The sequence below is a fragment of the Drosophila elegans genome, unplaced genomic scaffold (assembly GCF_018152505.1).
Source record: "Drosophila elegans isolate 14027-0461.03 unplaced genomic scaffold, ASM1815250v1 contig_208, whole genome shotgun sequence".
NCBI lineage: Eukaryota > Metazoa > Arthropoda > Insecta > Diptera > Drosophilidae > Drosophila > Drosophila elegans.
In genome coordinates this window covers 3772496-3789145 of record NW_024545578.1, presented here as the reverse complement: position 1 = coordinate 3789145, position 16650 = coordinate 3772496, and the positions used below count along the sequence as shown (strand labels likewise).

Sequence of the window (16650 nt, the reverse complement as noted above, 5' to 3'; positions counted from 1 at the left end):
AAAACAACGCCTTTAAGTTAAAACAAAAATTTTTGGTTTTTCAATACATTTATTGCACACAATAACCTATCATTACGGCGAGTGAAATTTAGGTTATCTCATGTAAGCCCAAGGACGAATCAATCAATCAATTCAATCTTATTTTGCCCTATAAATAATAATATTTTCAAAACCAACTATGTTCAAAAATTTTATATGGTTTAGAATTAAAAGACAACGGAATTTCTTGGTTTAATACATTGGTAGTTGAAATTAGTTAGAATTAAAAGCAAATCATTTAAAAACAAACCTCGTGAACCTCGATTTTTGAGCTAACGGTAGTAACTATATTGGAGGGCAGCATTGATTTTTTTTTGTATTTAGTTTTCTTTAAAAATAAATTATTTAAAACATTTGACACGAGATAGTTCTTTTTATCGATTGTTGGTATTTTTTTCTAGTAGTCACGCGGTCACATTAATTTCCAGAGCAATCCAAAAAAAAAAGGAAGCGGCGGAAAAAGAACAAAAACCTGCAGCACTTACATTTAAAGAAAAATCGAAGCGAATAAACAGCAAAATGGTGGACTACAGCAAGTGGAAAAACATCGAGGTAAGTCCGCGCCAGAAGCTAGTCCATCGGCTACTGTGATTCCACCCGGTGATTCCTCACTTTAATTTTCAGATTTCGGACGACGAGGACGACACTCACCCGAACATTGACACGCCTTCCCTGTTCCGCTGGCGACACCAGGCTCGCGTGGAGCGCATGGCGGAGATGGACATGGAGAAAGACGAGCTCAAAAAGAAGCGCCAGAGCTTCCAGGCCCGGCTCATGGACGTCAAGGAGCGGATCTCCAAGAAGGACGGCAACGAGGAGGCTCTGAAGGTGGGTCACCAACTGCTCACTTGTTGCTAGACTGTCTTGGCTAGGAATTCTTGGTTGAAACAGAGAGAGATCCATGGTCCATTATGTCAATTGTCCGCAGTTCAAGTCATAATGACATTCTTCACTTGTTGATAGACAAAATTACCTGAAAACTTTTCATTCTTAAGAGGATCGTATGTGAAATACGAGACAGTCAAAGTTAGGAATTCCTAAAATAATCAGAAACATAATTCTTAGTAAAAGTCTTAATTCAGGTATAGCTTATGGTATTGTTGACTTGTTGATAGATTGCCTTAGTTGGAAATTCTTTAATCTTGAGGGCGTCAAAAGAAATATTCTATGTATTATTTATATACATATCAGTCTACCAATTCCTCTTATATGGCCCTATTTTATATTGTAACTTTTGTAAGTAAAGCTGAAAAGAATCAATTTTGGTTAACATTCTTAGACTATCTATCAATATAGAAATACATATTTATCATAATCTTTATAACCTAATAGCGATAGGAACAGCAAATTTATACTCATTTATAATTACTACTACCTATTAATCCCCCTCGCAGAAAGAGCTGGAGAAGATCGAGGCCGAGGGAAAGGAATTGGATCGCATCGAGAGCGAAATGATAAAGAAGGAGAAGAAGACGCCTTGGAACGTGGACACCATCAGTAAGCCCGGCTTCGAGAAGACCGTGATTAACAAGAAGGCTGGCCGTAAGCCAGACGAGAATCTCTCGGAGGAGGAGCGCGAGCAGCGCATGAAGCAGTTCGTCAAGGAGAACGAGAAGCTGTGCAAGCAATACGGCATGCTGAGGAAGTACGACGACTCCAAGCGATTCCTTCAGGAGCACCTGCAGCTGGTGGGCGAGGAGACGGCCAACTACCTGGTCATCTGGTCCATCAACCTGGAAATGGAGGAAAAGCACGAGCTGATGGCCCATGTGGCGCATCAGTGCATCTGCATGCAGTACATCCTGGAGTTGGCCAAACAGCTGGACGTGGATCCGCGTGCCTGCGTCAACTCCTTCTTCTCCAAAATCCAGCACTGTCAGCCCGAGTACAAGGCGCAGTTTGAGAGCGAAATTGAAGGTTTCAAGGGGCGCATCCAGAAGCGAGCGCAGGAGAAGATCCAGGAGGCGATAGCCCAGGCCGAGGAGGAGGAGCGCAAGGAGCGTCTCGGCCCCGGTGGCCTTGATCCAGCCGATGTCTTTGAATCCCTGCCTGATGTAAGATAAAGACATCCCTGATATATACTAAACTAACATTTGTTCGTTCTTTTTGATAGGAACTGAAGGCCTGTTTCGAATCCCGCGACGTGGAACTGCTGCAGAAGACCATCGCCGCCATGCCCGTGGACGTGGCCAAGCTGCACATGAAGCGTTGCGTGGACTCCGGCCTCTGGGTGCCCAATGCCGCTGACCTGGAGGGCGGCGACAAGAAGGACGACGACGACGACGACGAGGAGGAGGACTCAGAAAATGCCGCCGGCGGCAAGGAGAAGACCGACGATGCCAAGTCAGAGAGTGCGGCCAAGGAGGAGCCCATCTACACTGGCGTCAGCACCGAGGACGTTGACTGATCGCCGCTGCTTTTCCATCTACACCATAGCTCTAATCTTAATGTACTACTGTCCACATAATGCATATTTCATCCACAACCAGATCCCCGCGCGCGTCAGTTGAGTTTTTGTATATAATTTGAATAAAGTCAGCTAAATTCTCAGCAATCTGTCAAACTCAGTAAACACCACATTGTCAGTAATTAATATCGTTCGTTTATGTTCGAGCAGCCACAATGAATCGCCCGGAGCTGGACTACTATGCGGTGTTGGACCAGCCGAGGGGAGCCACCAAGGAGCAGATCACACTGGCCTATCGCCGCCTGGCCATTCGCCTCTGTCCGCATCGCGACAAGAAGGACGAGCAGGACTTTGTGCCGCTGGCCCAGGAGGGTCGTCTTACGCATCTCTCGCCCATGGGCGAGCCCAAGCAGTGGGCCTACATCAACATGGCCTTCGATGTGCTGGGCAACGATCTGTATAGGGCCATCTACGATCGGTTTGGCGAGGCCGGTCTCTTCGAGGGAGTAATGCTGCCGAATGGCTACTTTCCGCCATATCAATACGATGGCGACCACATGAGGGTCTATCAGGCGGTCTTTGGCAGCTACTCTCCCTATGCCAATGTGATCGATGCCATTGCCAATCCGCCCAGCTTGTATGCCACCAGGCAGCACGGGATTGGAGTGCGTACGAAGGACTCCAGCACGGAGAGAATAATTGAGCTCTCGTTGGAGGAAGTGCGCACTGGCTGTGTGAAGCTGATGAATGTGTGGCGCCAGGAGATCGTGGACGCCAAGGAGTCGCGGCTGGAGAAGCGCAAGCACACCCTAAAGCTGAACATTGCCCCGGGAACAACGGCGGGAACTCGCTTCTGCTTCAAGGAGGAGGGCGATCGCTATCCGGCCACCATTCCGGGTGACATTATCTTCATAACCGCCGATAAGGCTCATCCAAGTTTCGAGAGAAGGAACCAGCATGATCTGGTCTACAGACATGCCATTGACTTGTCTCAGGCCTTCACTGGCTTCACCTTCTTCATAGACACGCTGGATAGGCGCCGGTTGAAGGTGGTCATCTCGGACGTAGTGCAGCCGGGCTACACCAGGGTCATTCCCCTCGAGGGACTGCCCAAATGCCGAAACCTGGACGCAGTTACAGCCATCAAAGAGGCCAACAAAAAGGTGGAGCAGTTTGGGGATCTTATCATCGAATTTAATTGTATGTTTTCACTTTTTTGGGACTTAAATAGTTTGTTAGTGGTTTTCCCTTTAGATATTTTCCCCAAGTATTTGACGCCACGTATGAAACAAATGACTCGAGAGTTTTTCCGTGAATTCCGCAAGCTGGAAATTGAGCTGGAGGAGGAGGAGGAACGGCAAATGGCTAAATAAAAGTCTTTTTATTGTTATTCCCCATTTAGAACACTTACAATTTGGAGTACCTCACAAATAAATTCAAATTTCGCGTTCAAATTTAGGTCTTAATTGATTGGACATAGGGAATTCAATGTTTTCTGTATTTATATACTAGGAACAAAAGGGCTTCAATGTTTCATTTACTTTAACGTTAACAACTTTTTAAAAGGAAACAAATGTGAATGAAATGTAAAAAGTAAAAAAAAGTTAATTCGAATTTAACGGTAAAATTTAAATTTACAAGACAAGTTGGCAGCCCCTGTGAAAGAAAAATCGATTATTTATCGATGAAGCAATCAAGGTCGTTAACGTATGTCAACTCTGGCCAACAGCTGTCCAGCGAAAAAAGAAAATGCATTTGAAAGATAAAAGAGATAATTAAAAATCAATTGCACAGCAAGTGGCCACCGAAAATAGAGCAAAAGAAGGGGAACACCTCGCCTCATCCATTGGGTGCAGTAACTGATCCGGAGCTGCTCCACTTCGAGTGCAAATCCGATTACCACGAAAGTGTGCCAACGCCACAACGCCCCCACCCAAAAAGTTCGTATAGAAACGCCAGCAGCGGAAGTGGAACCACGCTCCACTGGTCACTGGAAGACACACACAAACTGCCACAAGATGCACCTCAGCGCGGACATTTCCAGCGCCCTGCAGCAAATCGAGGCTGTGAAGAAAGGCATCGACGAGTCCGATGACCCCAAACTGCAAATGCAGACGGCCGAGAGCCTCAACACCATTCTTGGCATCCTGCAGGACCCCGTCTTCCGCACCATCGTCCACGTGCAGGACTCGCTCTCCGAGCTCAATGCCCAGCTGGCCCAGCACCCGTCCATGTTGCCCAACGACTTCGACATAGATGTGGCCGGCAATCTTGTGCTCAGCCTGAATGGCGGCGAGGTGATGTACGACTTTGATGACCAGCGCTCCTTGCACTCCCATTCCTCGCCCGGCGGAAGTCCAGACAAGTCAGGCGAGGAGCCGCGTCCGCAGAGCCAGAACTCCAAGGGAGCTGCTGGCCTGGCCGATCTGTATGCCACGGACTACGCCCAAATCCAGGCCATAGAACTGGTTAACGATGGCACCGGGCTGGGATTCGGCATCATTGGAGCTCGCAACTCGGGCGTGATTGTGAAGACCATTCTGCCCGGTGGCGTGGCCGATAGAGATGGACGCCTACGCTCGGGGGATCACATCCTGCAGATTGGAGACGTCAACCTGCACGAAATGGTCTCCGAACAGGTGGCCGCCGTGCTCAGGCAGTCTGGAACGCACGTCCGTCTGGTGGTGGCCCGTCCCGTCGAGCAGAATCTGCCCACGCCCCAGTACGCCCTGGAACCCGGCACTGCTGTAGTGCCCACGCGCGTTTTGGTCGATCCCGCCGAGCTGGAGCGGTACCTTATCTCCACCGGCTATCCGGAGATCTTTGGCGAGAGCTCCACGGCCTCCACGCCGCAGACCACCACGGAGGATGATCGCTTTGTGTATCGCGGTGAGACCTCCATGCTGATTGACCCCAACATCGACCTCGAGGAACTGCTGGCTCTGCCCGAGACGGAGAAGCTGCAGGTGGAGCTGAAGAAGGACGCCAACGGTCTGGGCATCACCATTGCCGGCTATGTTTGCGAGAAGGAGGAGTTGTCGGGCATTTTCGTGAAGAGTGTCTCGCCGGGATCGGCGGCGGACCTGAGTGGCCGCATCCGAGTCAACGATCGCATCATCGAAGTGGACGGCCAGTCGCTGCAGGGCTACTCCAATCACCAGGCCGTTGAGCTGCTAAAGAAATCCGGTCAGGTGGTAAATCTCCGCCTGGAACGCTACCTGCGTGGACCTAAGTTCGAGCAGCTGCAGCAGGCAATCGCTGCCAACGACAAGCTTCCATCCAGCGCTCCTGGAACGCCTTCAAGGGCTCCCCTGCCCACGCCAGTGGCCACCACATCCTCGGCCACCACAACGCCATCGCGCAGCATAACCCGTGAGCTGGAAGAGGAGGCACTACCGGCGCCGGAAGCCTTTATGACCACTCCGCCGTCGGTTACCACAATGACCACCACCACACTGAGCTCCTTTGGAGCGGGCAAACAATTGGTGGCAGTACGGGATTCTCTGGATGGCTCCACGAAGATCATACCCACGGAAGTTGTTCCCCTGGCGGATAAATCAGAGGTGAGTGATGAGAAACTCATTGCCAAGGCAATCTAATCGAGAAACCCCTTTTTCCCAGGCCAAAAACAGCGGTGTGATCACGCGTCACAAGTATTACACCGATCCCGAGCTCTCCGACGATGCGGAGACCGAGATCATTCGCAAGTGGCAGAAGATTGTGGGCCCTGATGTGGAGGTGATTGTGGCCCAGATCAAGAAGTTCGCCGTTGGCGGTTTGGGCATCTCTTTGGAGGGCACCGTGGATGTGGAGGGCGGACGGGAAGTGCGACCGCACCACTATATACGCTCCATTTTGCCCGACGGACCCGTTGGTGTTAATGGAGTACTCCGCTCTGGAGACGAACTGCTGGAGGTGAACGGCGAGCGATTGCTAGGCATGAACCACCTGGAGGTGGTGGCCATTCTCAAGGAACTGCCGCTGGATGTGCGCATGGTATGCGGCCGCAACAGGAACACCTCGCTGCTGCCCTTCTCCGATGACACCCTCAAAAAACTGAGCAACAACTTTGAGAACCTGCTGCCCGCCACCGATCGTCTGGTGAAGGCCAAGTCGGATGGAAGTCTGGCCACCGCTGGCTCCGTTGGTGATTGCGATTCAGTGGCTGCTGCCGCCGCCTCCTTTAGCAAGCTCAAGTCGCGTTCCCTGGAGCCGCTGACCGGGCTGGCCATGTGGTCATCCCAACCGCAAATCATCGAACTGGTGAAAGGCGATCGTGGCCTTGGCTTCTCCATACTGGACTATCAAGATCCGCTGGATCCCAATGACACACTGATTGTTATCCGTTCTTTGGTGCCCGGCGGAGTGGCTCAATTGGATGGACGCCTTATTCCCGGCGATCGTTTGCTGTTCGTTAACTCCATCAATCTGGAGAACGCCTCGCTGGACCAGGCTGTGCAGGCCTTGAAGGGTGCCTCCAAGGGAGTGGTGCGCATTGGAGTGGCCAAACCGCTGCCCATGACGGACAACTCGCTGAAGGCCTGCAGCAATGCGAGCACCACCAGCGAGGAGACCCTCGATGCGCAGCCATCGCCACCAGCCTTACCCACAGCTGCACCGCCTTCGATGCCGCCCACTGCCTCCAAGGGAGCCGAACCGGATCTGATTCCCGACTGGCGAAACTAGGATAGGATACGAAAGGATGAATCGAAACATTCCAGGCAGCTGAATCTTTAACGCTGTTTCTTTATACTGGCAAACTTGGTGGCATCGGAATTCTTCTTTAAATCAAAAGAATACTTATGTTCTCTTTGCTACTATTCCGATTCCTCCAATTTTGCTAGGCTATACAGGATACAGGACCGATTGTTATTACCGAATCAAAATGTTATGCATATTATTAAGCACCGAATTGTGTTTGTCTCCCAGAAAACGCGCATTCCACACAGCATGCAATATCGAAAACCCCCTAGTATTAGCAAATGAATTTTAACATGGTATTTCCAGAGTGTATGTACTTAAACTAAATTAAATAATTTCCTTCCGTACGATCAATGAGTATCACTTGGGAATGGCTGAGCTGTGGGTTATTGCACTCGGTTTAGTTGTCGCTCGATCCGCATGTAGTTCCGCCTGGATAGGATTCGATCCCGCGCGTAGCTAACCAGGTAGCTCAGTAATCCAATGACCAAACAGAGGACTTCGAATTTCAGGAAGTTCATTTGCTCGATGAGTGCCACCCGGTCGCAACTCCTGGTCACTATTTCGCCACTTTGGCAGCGCAGCACCTCCTTGTAGTGCGTGTGGATGCAGACGCCCAGGCTCCGGCTGACTATGTCGAATTCCGAGCACGGGTGACACTCCTGCACCACATGGTACTTCTCGTTGCGCCAGCACGTCGAGTTGTCCTCGATGACGAACTGTGGCTCCCGGCGGCGAGGTCCTTCGGCCGCATATCGCGATTCCACGAAGAGGACCAGGATGGTGACCATCGTCAGTGCTCCCAGTCCAAGGAGCATATGATGCCGTTGGCAGTTCTCAAGCATTTTAGAGGCGGGTAAGTGGCTCTCTTTTCGTATTAAGTTATCCTATAAAATCTGGGATTAATTGGTGCTTAAATTTTTGGAATTCTGGCTGGGATTACTTTGATTCCTTTTGTTTTGGTTTGTTTTCTTTTAGATATCTGAGTCACAGTGTGACCGCAGCTGTGTCTTTAAAAAATACTAAAAATATTCAGTTCCAAGAGCTGTCCTCGGAACTAGTTTGTCCAATTCCTAATATTCGTTGGTTTGTAGAGAGGTGACCCAAAACTGTACCCTAGAGCCCATGACTTTGTAAATTTTAAGCTGATTTGATAATGGCATACCTTTAAAAAGCTTGTTATACCTATTAAAAAAATTGGTTGTTGATCATTACCACCAAAAATCTTTTAAATAGGTACAGTTTCTGAGCTGTTTCTTTGTTAGCTAGTTCAAAACTGTTCTTTTAAAATACAAAACATGAATACCCACGTATTAAAGAGGTACATCTCTAAGAGTGTATAGATCGCGTCGCCATTATTTTACATTTTAATATGGATGTAACTATATATGTATAGTTGAATAGTTGAATATAGTAAATCTGGCTGAAGCTTAAACACAAGATGTGTGTGAAATGTACAAGAATAGGTTACCATAATTAATTTTTAATTATTTATTTAATCTTAAGACTATATATGACTAACAATATTCGGAAAGGAAATTGCGAATAATTGAGATTAAAATAACGTATTTTGTCACTAGCCATTTTTCATGTTTCGGTAGCTATAATATTAACTAGTTTCGTTGTAGTTCGCGGAACTAGCAGGGGTGTGACCAGACTGCCGCTGCCCAGCGAACTAGTTCCCTGTTTACGAACAAGAATGGACGGAGACCAAAACAATTACGGACGATAGGCACAAAGCGGACGTGAGAAATCTGTGAAAATTTTTGTAGTAAATCGCGTGTGGTGTGGGCGCATTTAAAAATGGTGCTGCGATCGGGGATTATAATTCCGTTTCAGTTTCGCGACACAAAGAAGCTGCTGATGATCGGAGTGCCCGAGGAGAACCGTAACCTGAACATATGGGACCTGAAGAACGTGGGTAAGCGCAGTGGTGGAAGGGGGCAGGGGGCTGCACCCAAATGGAGCCCCTCCAAAATGAAAAGGTGTCTCAAACCATTGGAACACAATTAATGTATATATCCCAACCATCCACAGTTCGCGCCGCCTTTGGGATCTACAACTTTGAGTTCCGGAACAAGAAGATCGGCTTTAATATTCCGGACGAACTGTTGCTGCACTATTTGGCTCAAAGGCACGACCTCACCAACTTCGTTATAGAGATCAGTCAAGGTAAATAGCGTTTAAGTTACACTCGGCTAAGTCGCGTTTTGAATTAGCGTTTAAGCGTTTGTGATTGACTGTTTGGAATTCCGGAGTTTCGTAGCTCATTTCTTAGATCCATTGTGTGCTCTTCGCTTGTAAGTCTCTGCGATTGCCATCTGTAATAAAACCCAAATTGTAAAATGCTCCATCTTGCAGCTCTGGATGACAATCACGCCAAGGAGCTGCTCTCCTACGAGCCCTCCTGCTCGATGGCGGCCCTGAAGCAGCAGCAGCAGCACCTGCATCCCCATCCGCACCAGCATCAGCACCAGCACCAGCACATCCATGTCCCACTGCCGCAGCGGTCCAACGAAAGTGCCTCGCACCATGCCCACGAATATGTGCCCGGTTCGCAGCCCAATTCCCCGGCGCTGGGCATGAGCAGCGCCGAGGGTGTGGACTCGCCGCTGGAGCAGCAGGGCAACAATTCCGGATCGGAACCAACGGACAATAGCCACAAACTGCGCCTGGGTCCGGCCTACTCGGAACGGACACCCGAATCGCTGACCCAGTCCATCGATCCCATGGACATCATACCCAAGGCGGAGTCCGAGTCGGAGGTGGAGCGTCTGCAGCGTGCCTCCAGGTTTCTGGCCCGCCAGGAGCAGCAGCAGCATGCCCAGGCCCAACAGCAGCAGCAGCAGCATCAGCAGCAGCAGCTGTTGCCGGGTCAGCAGATCTTCCCCAGCTACACGCACCCTTTGCCACCGATGAACGCGCCCAATCCCAGCCAACAGTCGCCCTATACGCCGGGTCTTATGAGTCGTTTTAGAAGTGAGAAGTGGTCTTTGCTCCCGCGCGCCTTGTCCTTACCTAATTCGCTAAATCTTTTCTTTAAGAACGTGGCGAGCGCATGTCCAAGGACCAAAAAGAGCTGTATGTCAAGTTTTTCGAAGATAATCCCTGCATGCTGTCGAACCATCGACGCCACGATGGCCTCACCGAACCGCTGTGGGCCAAACTGGCCCACATGCTGAACAGTGTGCCCCAGGGAGCTGTGAAGAATGTGGAGGACTGGAAGCAGACCTTCGATGCCTGGCGCTATCGCATCTTCATGTACACGCGCTACAATTCCAAGCTGAGCATGTCGGAGACCAGCGATCCGAAGAACTTTAAGCCACTGACAGCCACCGATCAGAAAGCATACGCCATGTGGACCAGCCACAAGCACATAGCGCCGCAGGATTATGAGAAAATGGACATGTTTGTGCCGCTGGACGAGACCACCACCACAACGAACAGCTACGACTACTGAATCCGGGATCAAAGTGCAAAAGATAAAACTGTTAATTTGTACTTTAACTAGTGCTAAGCGAGAAATACAATATGATTTAAGAGAAAGAAATTGCGTTTGACATGTTCTTCAAGATTAGTTTTAAGATATATTCTGTATCAGAAGGCTATGTTTACTTACTAGATAATGTATTTGTGTTATTGCAGTGTACGATGTGGCCATGGACACCTATGTGCTGAACCGCCAGTGCCGATGTGCGGACCCGAAAATGCTCAACGACTCGCCGACGCCCGAGGAGCCCACCAATCTGTGCCAGCCTAGTAGCAATGTCTTAGAGTCCGCCCCCACACCGCTGATGACTTTGCCCGCCTGCGAGGATGAGGAGCACGATCATGAGCACGAGCACGAGCATGAGGAGAGCATGAAGTACCGGATCGATAAGGCCAGCAGTGGAGCTGCCTCCGTGGACTTGGGCATGCCCGCCTACGAGGCCTGCTCGCCCAAAATGGACTATGACACGCAGGATGAGCTGCCCGATTCGCCGCATTCGCAGCCGCTTCCACCACCGCCTTTGCCTTTGTCTGCGGCCCTGCCACTCCCGCCGCCGCCCACCTCGCATCCCCAGCAGCATCTGCAGCAGCAGCAGCAACAACACGAGGAGCAGCAACAGCAACTCTTGCAGGAGCGCATCCAGCATGAGTACATGATCCAGCAGCAGCAGCAACATCAACATTTGCAACAGCAGCACCAGCATTTGGCCCTCCTGCAGCAGCAGCAGCACGAACACCAGCAACAGCAGCAGCAACAACATCCGCAGCAGCAACATGGAGTCAACATGGCCATGGGCACGACCACCACAAATAACATTCGACGTAAGTGATCCTCGTAAACATTATACTACCCATAAAATTAGTGACTCGCTAAAGACTTAACAGGCACTTGTTGGGTGTTGAAAAGTCTTAAAAATAACAATTACCCAACTAATAAAGCTCTGCGATTAGGGTTTTTTATTTGTACATCTCTGACAGTATGAAATATTGCTTTTCATATAGTATTTGCAAGTCCGTTTTATACACACATTCGATTTGTCTGGTAGTTGTGTTTAATGTATTAAAATTGATGTGTATATAAAGGTCTTGAAAATAGTCATTATCTAACAAATAAAGTTCTTAGCTTAGGGCTTGATATTTTTACAACTTGCTCAACAGTTTAGGGAATTCACTTTTTTTCATTTTTTTTTACACATATTAAGTAGCGATTTCATATTAAAACTATTAGTGCTTTAAATGTGATGAGAGTTTAGAGTCATTGAATTTTTAATAAATTCTTTAAAAATTACTAAAGAAATTTTAATAAATTCATAAAATAAATGTTTTCTACACATAATAAAATAATTTTGTTTTTCGATTAAAGCAGAAAATACTTAAAACATGCAATCACAAAACCCATAAATAAGCAAATGTCTTTAAATTCGGTTTACGAACACCATTTAAGCGCATTCCAACATTATCAAATGTATAATATTTGCATTAATTTGATCATACATCTGAATAAATTGCTTAAAATGTTTTTAACTGACTGCCATGAACAACAATGATGTTAATTAAGCTCCAACCGTTTTTTTTCTTTTTTTGGCCACAGAACGCAAGGAGCGCATGTCCAAGCGGCAGAAGGAGCTGTATGTGCACTTCCTCCAGCAGCATCAGTTCATCAACGATCATCGACGCAACGATCCCGTGCTGGATCCCTACTGGCTAAAGCTGGCCAATCTACTGAATGCAGTGCCTCAGGGAGCCGTGAAGCATGTGACCGAGTGGAAGCAGACATTCGACAATTGGCGGTACCGGATATTCCTCTATGCGCGATACAACTCCAAGTTGCAGGACGAGGAGGCCCAGAATCCGCGCAACTTCAAGCCCCTGACACGCACCGACAAGCAGGCTTATATCATGTGGATCCGGAATCCGGATACAGCGCCCCCCGATCTGGACAAGATGCGCAACGTCTTCTGCAATCTGGAGGAGACGGTGGTGCAGCAGGAATAATAGATTCGGAAATTGCCATCATTGTCCTAGTTTTGTAACATTTTCAACACTTTCTTTGTCTTCTTTTTAAAAATGGTTTTTATCGTGCGTCGTAAATGTGTGTCGCTGTCGTTTTTTCCTGTTTTGGAAATGCATTTTCCTTTTAGTTTTTTGTCATGTTGTTATGCTTATACATATATGAATATTAAACATTTGTTTTTTTGAATGAATCGACGCTAATTTTAGTCGCGATTATATTTAGACGCCAGCCGAGCAGTTCGTTTGCCCCAGCTGTGGTGTTTTGCATACGGTGTGTATAGCCACAATGAACTTTAATGCTGAACAGGTTATATGGAATTAATAATAAGTGCGTGGTTCTGTTCAACCCGCAGTTTCTGGCAAGGATATCGAATTCGACATCGGTTTTGGCCTTGATTGATAGAGTTGTTTTCTGTCTGACTCTATGACAAACTCCTTTCAGAACCAGCTCTACGTATATATCACCATCTACCATTGACACCCACACCCGTTTCGTCTACAGATGCTGATTAATTTGCTGCCCGAGGCGGTACAGCATCCAGTGTGTGGCTTGTACTTGTCGCTAATCCCCGGCCATTAATTATTCGTTCAATCATATCCGATACACCAATACTCGATACTCGGATACCCAATCGACTCTTGACAGCTTCTCGTGGGGATTATTTTTATTATTGACAAATCCCGATAATAATTCCTTCTTTTGCCAATCTGTGAAATTAGTTCCAGTGTTTCTTGAACCTGAACCTGAAACTGAAATTGAAAAAGGGAGCCCCACCGATTAGCATATTGTTAATTAAAAAGAAATTGCTTGGGTTCGGCACGACATTGTCTGTAGTAAAATACATTTTATTCCTCCGATTAAATGGCAATTTATCATAAATTATTACACTTAATTGTGTGCAAATGTAAAGTGCTGCGCCGCGACCATTTAGAAATCTTGTTTTATTGGTACAAGAAAATGTGTGTTACATAAATAACTAACTTAAATGAGCGTATCAACTGGGGAGATATTACAAATGATACTGACACCCCCTGTGGAACTCTCCATTCGCCTTTTGTCTGTTATCTGCAGCGTTTCCAATTGCCATTCCTAATAAAGATAAATGAACGCGCACTCATTCCGACCGACTCCGATTCCCTCCACTTCAAAACGCTCCGTTTCGAAGGCATTGAGTTGGGTTATTGGCTGTGACTTTTTTCGCCCGATTGCCCCCGCTATCGGAGCTGTTCTGGCATATGGCTACATGCGAAAAAATATCATCATTTTTGGAATGACACATGGAACGACTATAAAAATTAAACAAAAATTTAATAACTCAAAGTCCCTGTACCTCAAAACAAACTTATTTATTTATGAAAAGTAAAAAAACATAAGTTGACTAAAAAAATATATAAAATATATATAATTTTTCGAATTATTAATTTGGATTATTATGTTCCTACTTATTATTCTGCTTATTTAAAAACAATAAATCCATAAAACGCATTAAATTAGTCTGACACAGTTATGTGTGACTTATTTTTGAAAAGGATATTATAAAATCAGTTACAAGTTGATTGAGCATGCAGGAGTGTTAAGCTAATCTTTCAGCTTTAAAGCTATCTAAATTAATAATGGTACAGATCGGGACGTTATGTGATATAGTTCTTAACTTAAGATAGCCCAAGTTTGTTTCCTTTATTGTTATACAAAACTTACAATAATTTTCTGTATCTAACATTCTCTTAAGGTATGATTGCTAATATAAACGATCGAATAATTCTTCATATATATATATATTGAAAATGCATCGGAGAATCATTACATTCAACACATTTTCATTTAAATCAAAATATAGTCGATTTGTAAATTACTTGCTCTTTATAACATTTTGAAGTGTATATAAACTTTGGTTTGCCGAATTAAGCTCTTGATTTTGTTAATATTGCTAGTTAATTGAAACCATTTCTAATTCGATTTTAAAGAAACTTGTCCTTATTTTTTCCGGTACACCTTTTATCTGCTGCGTCAGTCAGGCGTTCAATATCAATATTTCAGCATTCAGCATTTGCATTTGAGAATTCGTAGGCCGACGTCTAGGTGGCATTCGTTAGATGTGCCCGAGAGTATGAATTATGACAGGTGGGGGAAAACAATGCGAAACTTGGTGGCTGCCACACGGATCGGTTCATGTTTAATTCATCTGAGTCTGTGACTGCATATGGATGTGGATATGTGGATGTGGCTGTGGATGTGGATATGGGGCACAGGGTAACCGGGTAGCTGGTCAGAGATCTGCTGTCGATAGCCGTTGACAGATTAATTCGAAGTTGCGAGTCCAGAAACCAGAAATATGAGCCGTGTCTTAAGAACTGGGTGGAGTTGGGCTGGGCCGCCAAGATAACAGCTCGGTTCCTAACCCAGTTTCCGCCTAATCCACTCCAATGTCCAGTACTAAACGTACAAAAAATTACCATATATTAGCCGCTCACTTTCAATAGTAATTTATCAAAATTAAAATTATCACATCAGATTAGTTTCGGCTGGCAAAATTCTCCCACACTCTCACTAAATAAAAAAAATTTGCTGTAAAAGACCAGCAGCAGTTTAGTCCCGAAAAAAATAGTCAACAAAAAACTGAAAACTTCATCAGATCAATCATAAAGACATAAAAAATGCTGTAAAAACGATAAAAACCATAAAAGCGATAATAATCTTTTGAAATACCTGTTTTGCCCAGCAATGATCAGTGGAGACCAAAGACAGTTACACAGCCCAACCACCAACACCGCCCCAACTGCACCGCACACTTTACAAAACCAAGATATACACTGAAAAAAAATGTTGGTAGTGTTTGTAAACGATTTTAAATTAAACATGAGGAACATGATAAATATTGTATATATAACATAAGGTCTATATTTTGATTTTAAATTAACCTAATATAAATAAAACTTTTTAAATATAGATATGGGTAAACGTTTTTAAATGAAAAAAATAACGTTATTAATTTAATTAAGTAAATAAGAGATACATACATGTAAAATCAGTTTAAAATTATATGGTTTAAATGTATGTTTCAGTTGGAAAAATAAATGATTAATACTAAATATTTAAACACAACGTATGTATGTATATATTTTGATTATCTATGATTATTTATATATAATGCCTTTTAAAATTATGCTAATAAAAATAAAAATGTACAACAGTAGGTAACCATAGGTAAAAAATAGAAAAAAAATAGTTAATTTAATTAGTAATATCTAGTAAATAAATTAAATCCTTTACTCGCTTTAAATGTGGGCGGTTTGCTATTTATTTATTTAATATGGTATGATAAGTTGTTCTTTAGTATCACACCTATAATGAGAAAATTTCTTTCTGTACACCTTGCCATATCATACCAAAGGCAACTTGTCAGACCAAAGTGATCTTAGCAGACATTTCTGTTGATTTACTATTCGAACTTAAACACACAGACACACACATAATTGGAAAAACTTGTGTATGCTAATCATCGATAGGCGAGCTGATTGATATGGCTTTTTAATTGCATTTACAATTTAATTGACCTGAACTATCTTGCCGCAAAAGGCAGAGCCAAAATCACCCAGAATTACTTAGCATAATTTTAGTTCCCAACGAGGAAACAGATCTTCCATTAAGCGACACATTGTGTGTGCTGTGAACCCATAAAATTAAATTAAATAAATGCGAGAACACGAGTGTTTTGCATTGACATAAGGCAATCGATAATTAATAACGAGTGTTGGTCTGCGGCTCATTAACTTGGCCAGCCAATAAAATCAAACGCGGTTGACATCCAATCAAATTGATGGGGACAACCACTTGGCAGTTGTGGGGGCTCTCAAGTGTTTAATGAAAGAAATTAAAATACGTCAGCCTTCAGCTCATGCGTAAAGAGCTCAGCCGCCTCGGAGTCTATATCCGATTTCAATGTCGCTCACGTAATCGCTCTCTGTAATGCCACTCAATTGTGGTTCAGTGTGGCTCGCTG

General features: G+C 45.4%; 5 protein-coding genes across 6 annotated transcripts; 4 read left to right on the top strand and 1 right to left on the bottom strand.

Annotated features, from left to right (window-relative positions):
- Positions 1 to 455: 455 nt before the first annotated feature.
- On the top strand, positions 456 to 2611 carry LOC108146463 (hsp90 co-chaperone Cdc37). Its single transcript, XM_017272477.2, has 4 exons — positions 456 to 591; positions 664 to 867; positions 1434 to 2093; positions 2153 to 2611. Exons 1-4 carry the CDS (start codon positions 559 to 561, stop codon positions 2444 to 2446), a joined length of 1191 nt encoding a protein of 396 aa, XP_017127966.1. The 5' UTR covers positions 456 to 558; the 3' UTR covers positions 2447 to 2611.
- Positions 2612 to 2652: 41 nt separating this feature from the next.
- LOC108146464 (dnaJ homolog subfamily B member 13) lies at positions 2653 to 3900 on the top strand. The gene is made up of 2 exons (XM_017272478.2): positions 2653 to 3646; positions 3701 to 3900. The coding sequence occupies exons 1-2, from the start codon at positions 2662 to 2664 to the stop codon at positions 3817 to 3819; spliced, it is 1104 nt and encodes a 367-aa protein (XP_017127967.1). The 5' UTR covers positions 2653 to 2661; the 3' UTR covers positions 3820 to 3900.
- Positions 3901 to 4139: 239 nt separating this feature from the next.
- LOC108146287 (patj homolog) lies at positions 4140 to 7494 on the top strand. The gene is made up of 2 exons (XM_017272232.2): positions 4140 to 6009; positions 6068 to 7494. Exons 1-2 carry the CDS (start codon positions 4465 to 4467, stop codon positions 7130 to 7132), a joined length of 2610 nt encoding a protein of 869 aa, XP_017127721.1. The 5' UTR covers positions 4140 to 4464; the 3' UTR covers positions 7133 to 7494.
- LOC108146288 (protein JTB) lies at positions 7422 to 8149 on the bottom strand. The gene is made up of 2 exons (XM_017272233.2): positions 8091 to 8149; positions 7422 to 8034 (listed from the first exon to the last, which is right to left on the bottom strand). The coding sequence occupies exon 2, from the start codon at positions 7990 to 7992 to the stop codon at positions 7534 to 7536; it is 459 nt and encodes a 152-aa protein (XP_017127722.1). The 5' UTR covers positions 7993 to 8034; positions 8091 to 8149; the 3' UTR covers positions 7422 to 7533.
- A 690-nt stretch (positions 8150 to 8839) lies between these two features.
- LOC108146457 (RNA-binding protein 33) lies at positions 8840 to 12820 on the top strand. Of its 2 annotated transcripts, none has more exons than XM_017272469.2 (4): positions 8840 to 9068; positions 9185 to 9319; positions 10793 to 11458; positions 12228 to 12820. In XM_017272469.2, the coding sequence occupies exons 1-4, from the start codon at positions 8951 to 8953 to the stop codon at positions 12629 to 12631; spliced, it is 1323 nt and encodes a 440-aa protein (XP_017127958.1). In that variant the 5' UTR covers positions 8840 to 8950; the 3' UTR covers positions 12632 to 12820. The 2 variants fall into 2 exon arrangements, with proteins under 2 accessions (XP_017127958.1, XP_017127959.1); XM_017272470.2 differs by lacking the exons at positions 10793 to 11458; positions 12228 to 12820 and adding exons at positions 9509 to 10126; positions 10192 to 10754.
- Positions 12821 to 16650: the final 3830 nt, after the last annotated feature.